General features: G+C 51.4%; 2 protein-coding genes across 3 annotated transcripts in view; both read right to left on the minus strand.

The window, feature by feature from the left end:
* LOC147095572 (scavenger receptor cysteine-rich domain-containing protein DMBT1-like) overlaps nt 1-14,973 on the minus strand; it is a 960,763-nt gene that overhangs the window by 333,458 nt on the left and 612,332 nt on the right. The gene's annotated exons all lie outside the window — the stretch shown is intronic.
* LOC147095574 (class I histocompatibility antigen, F10 alpha chain-like) overlaps nt 1-14,973 on the minus strand; it is a 93,952-nt gene that overhangs the window by 5,259 nt on the left and 73,720 nt on the right. Inside the window, exon 6 of one of the 2 annotated variants that reach the window (XM_085974702.1) lies at nt 638-1,166. The exons of the other annotated variant lie outside the window; for it this stretch is intronic. Within the exon in view, the coding sequence (XP_085830828.1) occupies nt 1,108-1,166 (59 nt within the window). The 3' untranslated portion in view covers nt 638-1,107. Of the gene's footprint in view, nt 1-637; nt 1,167-14,973 lie in introns of those variants that run through there. 2 annotated transcript variants of the gene reach the window in all.

Below are 14,973 nucleotides of genomic sequence, written 5' to 3' on the forward strand. Positions count from 1 at the left end.
AACCTGCAGTGACCGCTGCCAGATTTTATTTTCTACACACTGTGGTAGAGCGGCGCTATCGTGTCTGCCTCTCACTCCCCATCTGATGTTCAGTTACATTGACTTCAATAGAACTCAATATCAAGTGAGGCTTATAACAGGTGGTCCAGGCGCTACCTCCTGTTCCGCACCACTGCCCAAAACAAATTTCTACCCCACAGAGTCGGCCGATGTTTAATGCTCAGGCGACAAAGACTGCAATCTATCCGAAGGTTCCATGCATGTTAGAGGTAGCGTGACTCCAATAGAATTTTCACTGCTCTGCTCCCGATATCTGGCAGCAGCTTCGGTAAAAGATCTTTGTAATCCGGGAGAAACGGTGTAAATTTGGAATTTACCACCGGAGATCAGCAGATCCCTCCCCAATAATTGTATCCAATAGTGTTGCTGCAGATACTACACCCCTGATGCAGGGGTTATTTCCACCATCAACAATGGGATGAAAGTCAGGCGGGGTTTACAATGGGCATGTCGCCTATTCTTCACATTATCCTCCAAGTGGTAAAGGTGAAAATTACCCTCTTTGCTGGCCCTATCATCCCATTCAATAAACCAAGTGATAAATAGTTCAAATCAATAATAGACATTAATCCATCTGTTGGTTTTTAAACGTTTATTATTTACGAAAACGGAGGAAAGAGTAATACCGCGTTACTCATCAAGCACAGACGGATGATCGATAAACTGCATATGGTCATTATATAGGATGTCCGTACAGTCACTGGGATTTCCAATGCTATGTTTGTACAAGCTTCAGTGCCCAAAGTTTACGTTTCCACTCTTGACAGAGATTTGGATCTGAGACAAGAGCTATTGCTTTTTACATTATTCATCTCAGAGTGGACTCCAAAGAATCGTTTTATATCGTCAAATGAGGGACAATAATTATTTTGTCGAAAGGTCGTCGACCTGAAAGAGTGGCCGCGATTATGCTGATCTTGGCGTGACCCAAAACCGCTGCTGCCTCCATCGCGCTCTGTGAAATGTATTCCCCTTGATTGGGCTCGTTAAGCCCAGCCCAGCGCGTTTCCCCGGCCAATTAGAGGAAGCCGATCTGGTGACGTTTTTTCATGAAGCATCATCAGTCGGTTTCCTTAAAGGGAGAAAATGCCGGAAATGCCCAGCATCTATGGAGAGAGAAACAAAGTTAACGTTTCAGGTCGATGACCCTTCGTCAGAACTGGAAAAAGCTGAAGATCGAACAGGTTTGTAAGCAATACAATACAAATCGCTTTATTGGCATGATAAGGTACATCTTATGTTGCCAAAGCATCAAAATACATTTATGGTTGAACACATAAACGCGGTTCCATTCATACAGTGTATAAACAGGTATATCCCTGAGTTTATAAATATATTTTCGCCTTGTTTATATATACTCTTGTCTTAGTTTACTGGTTGTCCCTCTGTTCATGGCAAGCTGTAACATAGTGTGCCGCCAGTGTTACACAGCTTCTCTCCTCCCCCAGTAGGAATGGGAGTTTTTGGTTGTCAGTCAGATTTCTGAATTCAGGGCATATTTGTGAGAATTTTTGATAGAAATTCTCTCTGATGCCCTGATATTTTCCACAGGCTGTGAGGAAGTGCATCTCTGTCTCAACTACTCCCTGACTGCAGTGAGAGCATATCCTGTCTTCTCTTGGCAGCCTGGTCTGCCTGTGTCTGCCTTTTTCGATCGCTAGGCTATGTTCGCTAAGTCTGTACCTTGTCAAGGTTCTTCTCAGTTTGTTATCCTTTACCATGGTCAGGTAATCAGCTATGTTGTATTGTCTGTTTAGGGCCAAGTAGCAATTGAGTTTGCTTTGGGTTTTTGTTGTTTCTGCCCAATATGACAGATATTTTTCCTTTTGCTTAGCGACGATTGTGTTGGGTCGAATTCTTTGTGTTACCCTGTCACTGTCCTGGGGCTGGTTATTGTTAGTATTATTAGTTACTTTATTGAGTCCCAGGACTAGTTGACTGAGGGTATTCTTCTTTATGGTCAGCTCTTGGCATTTCAGGGCGTCGTAGTGATAGCATTGGGGGTTGCTCATTTGTAGGTGATTCCAAAATTTGGTGGCTCTTTTTTGGATAGTGATTATTAATGGGTATTGGCCTAGTTCCGCCCTGCATGCGTTGTTTACTGTTTTCCTTTGAGTCCGGAGGATACTTTTACAGAATTCCGCATGTAGGATCTCAATTGGGTGTTTGTCCCATTTTGCAAAATCTTGTTGTGTTAGTGGTCCCCAGACCTCACTGCCATAGAGTGCAATTGGTTCAATTACTGATTTGAAAATTTTGAGCCAAATGCTAATTGGGATTTCTATTTGGATTGATTTTTTGATGGCATAGAAAGCCCTTCTTGCTTTCTCTTTCAGTTCATTCACAGCCAGTTTGAAGTTTCCCGTAGAACTGATTTTTAAGCCCAAGTATGTGTAGTGAGTGGTTTGTTCAATTTTGGTTGTTCCTACTGTGAAATTTATTGTGGGTCCATGTTGTTTGGATCTTTGCTGGAACACAAGGACTTTGGTTTTTTGGGGATTTATTGTCAGGGCCCAAGTCTGGCAGTACGACTCCAGCAGGTCCAGGTTCTGCTGTAGACCCTCCTTAGTTGGTGACAGCAGAACCAGGTCGTCGGCATAGAGGAGGAATTTAACCTTGGATTCATATAGGGTGAGGCCGGGTGCTGTAGATTGTTCAAGTAGTTTTGCCAATCCATTAATGTAAATATTAAAGAGTGTCGGTGAGATTGGCGAGCCCTGCGTCACCCCCCGCCCCTGTGGGAAGTATTTTGTTTGTTTGTCTCCAATTTTAACTGCACATTTATTGTTTGTATACATTGATTTAATTACATCATATGTTTTACCGCCTACCCCGCTTTCGATAAGTTTCAGGAATAAACCGTCATGCCAGATGGAGTCGAAAGCCTTCTGGAAATCTACAAAGCATGCGTAGATTTTGCTTTTGTTATGGTGAACGTGTTTGTCAATTAGGGTCTGTAGGGTGAAGATATGATCGGATGTTCTATAGTTTGGCAGGAATCCAATTTGGCTTTTACTCAAGACATTGTGCTCTTCAAGGAAGTTTATAAGTCTTTTGTTTATGATGCTACAGAATACCTTCCCCAGGTTACTGTTTACACAGATGCCTCGATAGTTGTTTGGGTCGATTTTGTCCCCACTTTTGTATATGGGTGTTATGAGTCCTTTGTTCCAGATGTCAGGGAAATAACCGACACTCAGAACCAAGTTGAAGAGTTTTAGGATAGCCAGTTTCAGTTTGTCGTCTGCGTGTTTAATCATCTCGTTTAGTATGCCGTCTGTCCCGCAAGCTTTTCCTGGTCGCAGGTCCTTGAGTTTTTCAAGAAGTTCTTTTTCTGTTATTATGGCGTCTAGCGGGTTTTGGTTATCTTTTATGGCCATTTCAAGCTTTTCAAGTTTTTTGCGTATTTGGTGTTGCTCTGGTCCTAGTGTGTTTTTCTGGTATAATTTTTCAAAGTGGTTTACCCATGTGTCCCCATTTTGAATGGACAAATCGTCGTGTTGTTTTTTGTGTAGTGTTTTCAAGTTGTCCCAGAAACAATTCGACTCAATGGATTCCTCCATGGAGCTGAGTGTATTCTTAATAAATTGCTCTTTTTTGGTCCTGAGTGTGTTTCTGTATTGTGTTAGTGTCTGACAATAAGTAAGGCGTAATTCCTCGTTTTCTGGATGTCTGTGTTTTTGGTTTGATAGTTTTCTAAGTTTTTTCCTCATGTTATGGCAATCATGGTCAAACCATTTTTCATAGTTTTTTGTTTTGGGTTTGTTCTTGCGAGCTTTCAAGTTTGCATTTGTTGCCAAATTATCAAAAATATTGTTTAGTTTACTAACTGCCCGGTTTACGCCTTCTTTATTGTGAGTGTATATGTTATCCAGAAAGGTGTCTAAGAGAGCTTGAGTTGATGCATTGCTAATTGTTTTCTGGTATTTTTCCGTGTCGTTTTTGGCCCATCTGTACGATTTTTTGGTGTTGTACAGTTTACTGGGTTGTGTTTCTATGTTGTTTGTTTCTGTCTTTTTGAGAAACATAGTAATTTGACTGTGATCTGACAGTGTTGTTTGTGGTTTGACTGTGAATGCTCTGAAAGAGGATGGGTCCAAGTCTGTAATCATATAGTCTACTGTGCTGCAGCCAAGAGGTGAGCAGTAGGTCGATCTTCCTAGGAGGTCTCCTATGAACCTACCATTGACAATGTACAGACCCAGGTTTCGACAGAGCTGTAGTAGCTGTTTACCGTTGGTATTTGACTGCTTGTCGCAGTTATGCCTGTATGGAAGGGAAGGGATGTCAAAGTGGTTATTCCCGAATACGTAATTGTTTCCCTGATTATTGGTGAAGTCTGGTTCTTCGCCCGTTCTTGAATTGAGGTCCCCACAGATCAACACGTTCCCCTGGGCCTGGTATTGGATAATTTCCCCCTCCATGTTGGAGAAGGTGTCCTCTTTGTAGTACGGGGAATCGATTGGAGGGATATAAAGTGCGCAAATGTAAACATCTTGGGTGTTTGAGATAATCTCCCTCTCAAGTTTGAGCCACATATGGTTTTCGCCCTTTTTTATAAATTTGATGTAATTCTTAAGTTCTGTTTTAAACCAGATCAGTATGCCTCCGGAGTCTCTGCCTTGGGTTACACTTGGTAATTTATTGGAGGGGACCACTAGCTCAGTGTACCCTTGGGGACAGCCGGTGTGTCCTTTTCCTTTATACCAAGTTTCCTGTAAAATGATAATATCTAGATCTTTAGTTTCCTCTATGAACTCTGGGGTCCTACTCTTCACTTCTCGGAGTGAAGAGCGTAGACCTTGGATATTCCAGGTCGAAATATATAAGGATTTCATGTTAAGTTTTATCTTTTTCTATGATAGGTTAAAGAGTGGTACGTGTTTGTCGTGTCTAAGTGTGGGGAAAAAAAAGATCACCCCAGTTGTCTACAAAAGTTAATACAATTTGGTTACAGTTCTTTCTATTAATTAGTCCTTGATCCATAAGGCGGAAGTAGATGCTGCTGCACATCTGCTTATTGTCTCTTAATGGATTGTTTCTGTCTGAGGTATTGCGTACGTCCTGTGCATCTCTCCCTCTGTCTGGCTGGTAGCGGTCCTATTCCCCTGTGGGACAGGAGTGGTGCAGGTCTGATAATGTTGTTTTGCATGGGGATCCTCTCCGGTCTCGGTTGGTGTGGTGGTGGTCTTTGTAGTGTTCCTGATATGTACCCCGCTGATCTCTGGTGGTCGGGGGGGGGTCCTCTTGGAGTCTGGGTATGGACCCGGTTAAAAGCGACGTCCTTCAGGGCAATTGCGGGGACAGGGAAAGGGGGAGGGGAGGAAGGAACAAAAGGGAAGGCCTGGACAGACTAGATGCAGGAAGGATGTTCCCGATGGCCGGGGAGTCCAGAACCAGGGGTCACAATCTAAGGATAAAGGGTATGCCATTTAGGACAGATAAGAGGAGGAATTTTTTCACCCAGAGAGTGGTGAACCTGTGGAATTCTCTACCACAGAAGGCAGTAGAGGCCAATTCATTAAATATATTCAAGAAAGAGTTGGATATATTTCTTAAGGCTAAAGGGATCAAGGGATATGGGGAGAAGGCAGGGACAGGGTACTGAGTTTGGATGATCAGCCATGATCACATTGAATGGCGGAGCAGGCTCGAGGGGCCGAATGGCCTACTCCTGCTCCTATCTTCTATGTTTCTATGTTTCTATGTTTCTATGTAAGGTCTGTGATAGGATGGAAGGCTGGAGAGGTTAAGAGACATTAAGAGATGGTGCAAAGCAAAAGGAGATGGTAATGGGACAAGTTAAGAAACAAAAGATGGTATTGGATGGAAGGCAGGAGGGAATAAATGTTAACTCTGTTTCTCTCTCCACATATGCTGCCTGACCTGCTGAATAATTCCAGCATCTTCTGTTTTTATTTCAGATTTCCAGCATCCGCAGTGTTTTGCTTTTCTTTCTTAAAGGGACCCAGGCCAACTTTAAATGGACATTTGTGCCGTTAGTGTTCTACTGCATTGAAGTGCTGCAGACACTGACAATCATTGCATAGAGGCACAGGGCTGCACCCAGGTTCTACCTTGACTCCCTCCTGCACCCAGGTCCTCCTGACCACATCCTTATGGAGGGAGTCACAGCATGCAGGGAGCTCCTCTTACCTTCTGATGGGCAGGAGACACCTCCCCAGGAGACCAACACAGCCTGGTTGCACATTGCACAGGAGGGAACAAGCAGGGATGTGGTCAGGAGGACCTGGGTGCAGTGGTGCAAACCTTTCAATGATCTCATTAGATCACCAGATGTTAGTACAAAGCCGCACTCACCTTCATCCTGTGGTGCCTCTCATCACATCCCCATCACTCTACCTTCCCTACCCTACCCCTGCACATCCTTACTCACACCAACTTACCTTGAACCTCCACCCAGCCCTCTCTATCTGCATTATCAGATCCCCATCTCACTAACCACCCCACCCCCCGACACTCACCCTCCTCCTAGTGCAATCATACCACCTAACAACACACTTGTGTGTTTTATCCTATGATCATGTAAAGTTTCTGTTAATGTGCTGTCAAACATTGAAACCCCTGAATTTTCCGTCGGAGGCTTCCCGCAGGGAAATGGTTCCAAGCGCCCCTGGGATCAGGTGGGCCGGCCAAAGAATGAAAGAAGGGGATCCCCATTCTTGCTTATGGGAATTCGGTATGTACGGAATCCCCATAAGCATGAATGGAAATACCCCAAAAAATATATGAATACATCAAATAAATAAATAGTAAATCATTGCATATTTAAAATGAATTAAAGTGCCATTTAATTAAATATTTAAACAAAAATTTAATTTTTTGAACAATGAATTTAAATGTTTTATCAGGGCTAAAAATATCCTAACCTTATTGCACAGATTTTCTAAAGTTTAAAAGATCGAAATGAAATATTTTTATGTTCATTTAAAATCTTACGCTGCTAAAAGCAATCCATATACCCGCATTAACCAGGAATCAGAATTTCACAGACATTCACTGGGCACAAGTGGGCACAAAGCACAACTCTCCACCCATGGAGGCCCTTTTGCCGGGGATGCGGATGATCTGTCAAGAAGATTGACACATTTCATACCCGAACCGCCACCAATCCCGCCCGTTGTCGCCTCAAAACATCCAGCTCAGATATCTGTTTCTCTCTCCACAGAAGCTGTCTGACCCCTGTATTTCCAGCATTTTCTGCTTTTATTTCAGATTTCCGGCATCCACAGTGTTTTGCTTTTGACAGTAATTGTAGTTGATTTCAATTACACAGCTTGAAATACATTTAGGATAATTGTTGAGAAATTATTTAATGTAGCAGCCGCTATCTGGGGGTAGAAATCCTTGGGCGGAATGGCACGGGCTGCCTGTTATCCGCCCCTCCCGATATTCAGCTCCAATGGTCTAAGAACCTGGACATTGAGCGGGCAGATAACGGGCCCATTTCCACCCAAGTCCTGGTACTGTTTGCAAAGCACAGTCATTCTTTCCAGAGCCCCGCTTGGTATTAATAGCTTTTGCACATTATTAATAAACTAAATTTCAAACGCGCTTTAAATGTTTGCAATTGAGGCAAACCAGCGTCCACATTTCTAATAATAACTGATATATCATAAAATTCCCTCTGCCCATGCTCAGACCCCACGTATCACTTGCCATTTAACCGGCTGCTTTGCTGTAAGCAATTCGGGCGGTATAGTTGGAGCACAATCCAAAATAAAATAATTGGCATTATATTGTGCACATGAAACAATACATCACTGAGACATCTTCCTTTGTTGGTCATTTGCTGCGGAAAAGCATGGGAAGGACACCATGTTGGAATTTTCACCTGCTCCCAGAAGACGAAATGATAGAATATTTCAGTCAGAAACGTGTTATCCCACGGAAAACTACAATGCATCATAATTGAGGATATTTGCAATGAGGAGATACTGGGTACATTTTCAATCTGACGTTTGGCTCAAAACTGGCGATGGGGGGCCGGCCACCCGCTGTTATCTGTTGGTGGATCGGCAAACGCCGGCTTACACCAGGAAAGACAGCTGGAAAGCCACCCCACGATGTGTATAGATGGACAGGGATAAGCAAATCAGCCACCCTTTTGGCTTTTTTGCACCGAGCCGGACATTTCTTTCTGTTGAATTGAATGACAATGAATATCTATCGGATTCAATTGCGGCCGCTAGTCGGAAAAGACAATGGCCTAGAAATTCAGTTGGTAGCGCCAGCCGTTAGCGCCTTAGGAGGAGTAGATGTTGGGCGCTAGGCGGGTAGCGCCTGGGCGCAGCGCGAACTGCACCTCGCCCCAACTTCACTAGAGATTTAGCGGCGGCGCAAAGTCTTTGCGCGCGCTCAGCTGCATGTGCAGATCATGACGTCATTTCCTCGTGCAACGCCCTTTGTGCGCCCCCAACCGGAACTTGAGTCGCGCCGCCCCATTGTGTGCCTGGCGCCCCTAGCGACTGTTAGAGTGGAACGGTGCTCAGCCGATGCGGGGCGCGGGGGGCGCAAATTAAAGGGCACTCCTCCTGCAATATAAAAGGCTGCCATTTCGCAGCACACCTTCTTGTGAAACGGATCTTTGGAGAGAGACCAAGGTAGATAGCTTTCTGCTTTGGCCCAACACTCGGACATGTACTTCTGGCTTCAGGCCACAGCTTTCCACTAGTCTTTGCCTTCATTGACATCTCATTGTTTGCCAGCATATTATGGGGGCTGCAATGGGTGTCAACGCTGGCTTTCTCAATTACATCCAAAGGGCTCACAGATGCCGTGAGAGAGTGGCAGCCCTGGCTAGACGGAGAGGGGGCAACAGGCGTCGGCAAAGGAGGCCTTACCCACCCAGGGTATACCGCCAGCAGTTCTCCTATCTCAACATGTCTGAGGAGCAGTGTGTTCGGAGGCTGCGATTCAGAAGGGACGTGGTCACAGAGATCTGCCAGCTGCTTGGCGGTGATCTGCAGCCACAGCTGAGGAGCAGGACGTCTCTGTCGGTGGCAGTGAAGGTGATGGTGGCTCTCAACTTCTATGCCACCGGCTCCTTCCAATCCGCTACTGGGGACATTGCCAACATCTCTCAGTTCGCCGTGCATTGCTGCATCCACCAGGTGACCAATGCCCTTTTCAAAAGGAGACGTCAGTTCATCTCCTTCTCCATGGCCCTTGACAAGCAGCAACAGCGTGCAATGGGCTTTGCAGCATTCGCGGGCTTCCCCATGGTGCAGGGCGCCATTGACTGCACGCATGTGGCTTTGTGGGCTCCTCTGGAGAATGTCGAGGATTACCGCAACCGGAAGGGCTACCATTCGCTGAACGTCCAGCTGGTGTGTGACCACAGGCAGCTCATCCTAGCTGTCAATGCCCGCTTTCCAGGCAGCAGCCACGATGCCTTCATCCTGCGACAGACTTCTGTGGCAGACATGTTCCAGGCACAGCCTCACCCACGAGGATGGCTTGTCGGGGACAAAGGCTATCCTTTGTGTACTTGGCTGATGACCCCGCTCCGTGCGCCCAGCACCCCTGCTGAAGAGGGATACGAGAGCCATCAAGCGACCAGGAACATCATCGAACAAACAATCGGCGTCCTGAAGCAACGGTTCCACTGTCTGGATCGTTCTGGTGGAGCCCTCCAGTATTCGCCGGAGCGAGTCTCCCATTTCGTCGTCGTTTGCTGCATGCTGCACAACCTGGCTATCCGCAGGACTCAGCCACTGCCACCACAGATTGGAGGACCACCTGAGGAGGAGGAGCAGGAGGAGGAGGAGGAGGACCAGCACAGGAGGGAGGCAGAAAGTGCAAGGGCCGCCCATCGCCGGCTTATTGAACGTCGGTTCTAGGCCCCCTCTCAGGGAATGGCTTGTGCCAATGTCAGCAGATGAATGTAGCTGCTCCACAAGCCCTCAGCCGAGCAGGGCAACCAGGACTTAACCAAAAAACCATGCACAGTGCAATTTAACAACAATAATTTATTGAAAACCTCTGCCCTTCCCACATTACATCTTCATGTGGAGAAGCCCCCTCCAAAAACACAAAACTACCAGTCTCGGCCTTACAAAAAGAAAGAAAGACACCAGTCTCGGCCTTACAAAAACACAACAGGCATTTGAGCATACCTTCTACTTTTTGCCCTGCAAGAGCGATGCCTTTCGCATCCTTGCCTGGCCCCTGCCCGCCCTGCAGCTCCTCCTCAATGGGAGCCCAGTGGCTGCAGCAAGGCTGGGGGAAGGCTGCTGAGGGGCAGATGGCGTGACGGCAGATGCCCTTGGGGGTCGGCCTGCACCAGCTCTGGCCTTGGAGTGGCTGGCTGCTGACTGGTCCAGCTCTGGCTGGGCGGCAGCAGTCTGTCCAGCGGCTCGTGGCAGCTGCAATGGCAGAGTGGCAGTGTCGGCTGCAGGAATGGTGCCAACCTGGCAGATCACAGGTGCTCGCTGGTCGCCTGATACATTGGCACTCGCACGGGCCAGCACTGCAGCATGCGCAGCAAACAGCTGAAGGACAGACTGCTGGGCTGCTGCTGCGTGGCGGGTGCCCTGGTGATGCCTGGCTGATCCAGCGAGGGTGGCAGCAGTTAGTGCCCGTGTGGCCCTGGTCTGTGTCCGCATGACAACAGCCAGTGAATGGACGGCACGACTGAGCACTTGGCTCGAAGCCGCCTGTGCTGCCGCGAAGTCCTGCAGACTCCTGGCCTGTGCTGCATTGAATTGTTGCAGACTCCTGGCCTGTGCTGCTCCAAATTGCTGCACACTCCTTGACAAAGACTCAATGGAGTCAGGCATCCTTGCCACTGCAGCCATGAGCTCATTGTGCCTGCGCTCAGCCTGGACGGCCATTTCCTCCAGGAGCCGCACCTCCTCTGCGCTGACCGTCGCAGGACTGGAGGCCACACTCACCCTCTGGGGAGAAGTCCGCCGAGCTTCCCCACCCCTCCCGCGTTGCTGCAGGTCGCTGGGCCCCGGAGCTTCACTCTCCTCCGAACCTTCCCCCCGGCTCCCCTCCAGGGAAGACGTGTCCCCTACATCGCCATGGGCTGGCGCGGCTGAGGGTGGCACTGATGGGCCGGCTTCCTCTTCCTCCTCCTCATCTTCCGAAGGGCTGACAGTGGCAGCTTGAGGGCCCGCCTCCTCACCTGACGATTCACCATCTGAAAGCAGGAAGGCACAAGAGTAGCTTTAGAGTGAGGACAGGGCGGCAGCGAGGGAGGCATGAGTGCTGCCATTCACCGCATTGGTCGGACAGTGGCAAAGGATGCTGACCTCATGCGCAAGTGGAACGAGAGAGGTCCAAAAGGTGATGCCCTTACCATTGGTGCCCAGAACAGGGTCGGCATCTCCACTGGCGACGGGGCCAATCAGCCGGCCTGCCATAATGCGCTCCACACGCTGGTCGAGGTCGGAGAGCTCTTTGAGGTCAGGACGGCCTCCCCCGGTCTCAGTTCGGTTGCGCCGGTTGTGCGCCACCTTGGCCTGCAAGAGAAAGGATGGCCTCTAAGTACAGTGTGAAGCCCTGATCTTGTCTGCACTGCCTCCCATGGTCGAATAGCTTGTACAGTGTGTAGCCCTGATCTTGTCTGCAATGCCTCCCATGGTCGAATAGCTTGTAAAGTGTGTAGCCCTGATCTTGTCTGCAATGCCTCCCATTGTCGAATAGCTTGTACAGTGTGTAGCCCTGATCTTGTCTGCAATGCCTCCCATGGTCGAATAGCTTGTAAAGTGTGTAAAGTGCTGAATGTGCAAGTGATTTTCATGCCAGTCCCATAGCTGCTGGATGAGGGCTGGCCATTAGGGCTTTCAGGTCCCTTTGCCCATAAAGTGAGGTGCACATGCAAGGATGAGGAGGACACTGGAAAGGGTACTCACCCTGACAACCCGAGTGAGGTCGTTGAACTTCTTCCGGCATTGCACAGGAGTCCTGGCAACCACGCTGTTGGAAGACACCCTGTCGGAGGCCTCCCTCCAGGCTTTCCGGTAGGCGCTGGGCAGCGGCCTCTTGCCACCTTCTGGGAACAGAACATGGCGCCTGCGCTCCACTCCGCCAACCAGCAGCCTCAGGTCACCGTCGCTGAAGCGCTGCGCTCTCTCCCTGGCCTTCTCCATAGCCCTGGGCGTTGTGCAGGTGAAGCTGAAGTGGTCAGGCCTAGGTTGAGGGCTGCAGTGTGCAGGGCGTGGCAGGCAAACAAATCCACCCTCCCCCTTTAAGAGCTGACCGGCGCCAGAGTGTCTGCCGTCAATCAAGAACTCGCCGCACCGGCGCTGCGCCCGGCCTCGGGGGTATCGCTCAGCACCGCCGGCATAGCGCCTAAAGATAGTCATGCATCGCCTGTTTTAGCGCAGCAGCAACCTCTTGGGGCGATGCGACTGAATATCGGCGAAGGGGGCGCGACTTTGCGCCGGGCGCAAACTTTAGCGGCCGCCCGACTTTACCGCCCCAAAAGTGGCTATACTGAATTTCTAGGCCATATTTTTTAAAAAAGTTAATTACTTTCTAAATCTTTTATCTAATCTCATTAATTTTCCTACCTTTCCCCGTTTTTCCAGGTAGGCCTCGAAGCCTGGGCATCTGTTGCCAGCCATGCTGGACCCTAGGCAATTGTTTTGTGGTAAGCTCCTCCCACCCCTCACCCTCCCCCGCCCCCGCTGGGCCCAATTCCGAACCAGCGGCCAGCCATCTTGGTAAAGGCTGGCTGGGCTCACTGCAAGCTCCTGGCGGTTCATTCGGGGGGGGGGGGGCGCGGCTCAGGTGGGGAGGGGGAGCGGAGAGGGTTACCCCGGCAACCTGCCTCGCAAGCCGCAATCGGCCACTCAGCCAAGGCCCGGAGATCGGGAGGCGGAGAGGGGAGGAGGGTTACCAAGGCAACCGGGGCTCGGGCGGGGGGCAGGGTCTCTCTGCTCTTGAAGCTGGCTCGGGCGGGGGGCGGGGCTCCAGAGATCGGGCCTCCGGAGATCGGGGTGGGGGGGGGGGCGAGCCTTGGGAGATCGGGGGGGGCGAGCCTCGGGGGGTGGGGGCGAGCCTCGGGAGATCGGGGGGGGCGAGCCTCGGGAGATGGGGGGGCCAGCCTCGGGAGATCGGGGGGGCGGGGCGTGCCTCGGGGGGGGGGGCGAGCCTCGGGGGGGGAGGGGGAGCCTCGAGAGATCGGGGGGGTGGTGGGCGAGCCTCGGGAGATCGGGGGGGCGGGGCTCGATAGATCGGGGGGGCGGGGCTCGGGAGATCGGGGGAGGGGGCTCGGCACGGGAGATCGGGGGGCGGGGCTTGGGAGATCGGGGGCGGGGCTCGGGAGATCGGGGGGGGGAGCCTCGGCAGATCGGGTGGGGCTCGGGGACTCCCCCACCCCTCCCCTCCCCCCTCCCCCCCCCCCCGGTCCCTCTCACCCTCCCACCCACTCCCTCTCCCCTCCCCTCCCCCCGCCTCCTCCCCCCTCCCGCCTCCTCCCCCCCTCCCGTTCCCCCCTCCCCCCTTCCCTTCCCCCCTCCCCTCCCCCCTCCCCTCCCCCCTCCCCTCTCTCTTCCCCCCAGTCGCTCTCTCTCTTCCCCCAGTCGCTCTCTCTCTTCCCCCCAGTCGCTCTCTCTCTTCCCCCCAGTCGCTCACTCTCTTCCCCCCGGCGCTCTCTCTCTTCCCCCCAGTCGCTCTCTCATGGGGGGAAAGAGAGAGAGAGCGACTGGGGGGAAGAGAGAGACAGCGACTGGGGGGAAGAGAGAGAGAGCGACTGGGGGGAAGAGAGAGAGAGCGACTGGGGGGAGGAAGAGAGAGAGAGAGCGACGGGGGGGAAGAGAGAGAGAGAGAGCGACTGGGGGGGAAGAGAGAGAGAGAGCGACTGGGGGGAAGAGAGAGAGAGCGACTGGGGGAGAGAGAGCGAGAGCGACTGGGGGAAGAGAGAGAGAGCGACTGGGGGAAGAGAGAGAGAGCGACTGGGGGGAAGAGAGAGAGAGCGACTGGGGGGGAAGAGAGAGAGCATGGGGGGAAGAGAGAGAGCGAGTGGGGGAAGAGAGAGAGAGCGAGTGGGGGGGAAGAGAGAGAGCGAGTGGGGGGGAAGAGAGAGAGCGAGTGGGGGGAAGAGAGAGAGCGAGTGGGGGGAAGAGAGAGAGCGAGTGGGGGGAAGAGAGAGAGCGACGTGGGGGGAAGAGAGAGAGCGAATGGGGGGAAGAGAGAGAGCGACTGGGGGGAAGAGAGAGAGCGACTGGGGGGAAGAGAGAGAGCGACTGGGGGGAAGAGAGAGAGCGACTGGGGGGGAAGAGAGAGAGCGACTGGGGGGGACGAGAGAGAGAGACTGGGGGGGAAGAGAGAGAGAGACTGGGGGGGAAGAGAGAGAGCGACTGGGGGGAAGAGAGAGAGCGACTGGGCGGGGAAGAGAGAGAGCGACTGGGGGGGGAAGAGAGAGAGCGACTGGGGGGAAGAGAGAGAGCGACTGGGTGGGAGAGAGAGAGAGACTGGGGGGTGAAGAGAGAGAGCGACTGGGGGGGAAGAGAGAGAGCGACTGGGGAGGGAAGAGAGAGAGCGACTGGGGGGGAAGAGAGAGAGCGACTGGGGGGGAAGAGAGAGAGCGACTGGGGGGGGAAGAGAGAGAGCGACTGGGGGGGGAAGAAGAGAGAGCGACTGGGGGGGAAGAGAGAGAGCGACTGGGGGGGGAAGAGAGAGAGCGACTTGGGGGGGGGAAGAGGAGAGAGCGACTTGGGGGGGAAGAGGAGAGAGCGACTGGGGGGGAAGAGAGAGAGCGACTGGGGGGGAGAGAGAGACGTGAGAGAGAGCGACTTGGGGGGGAAGAGAGAGAGAGCGACTGGGGGGGAAGAGAGAGAGCGACTGGGGGGAGAGAGAGAGCGATGGGGGGGAGAGAGAGAGCGACTGGGGGGGAAGAGAGAGAGCGATCTGGGGGGGAAGAGAGAGAGCGAGCTGGGG

Source organism: Somniosus microcephalus, unplaced genomic scaffold (assembly GCF_052327205.1).
Source record: "Somniosus microcephalus isolate GS21.2 unplaced genomic scaffold, FLI_Smic_1.0 unresolved_chr1, whole genome shotgun sequence".
In the NCBI taxonomy this organism is placed as follows: domain Eukaryota; kingdom Metazoa; phylum Chordata; class Chondrichthyes; order Squaliformes; family Somniosidae; genus Somniosus; species Somniosus microcephalus.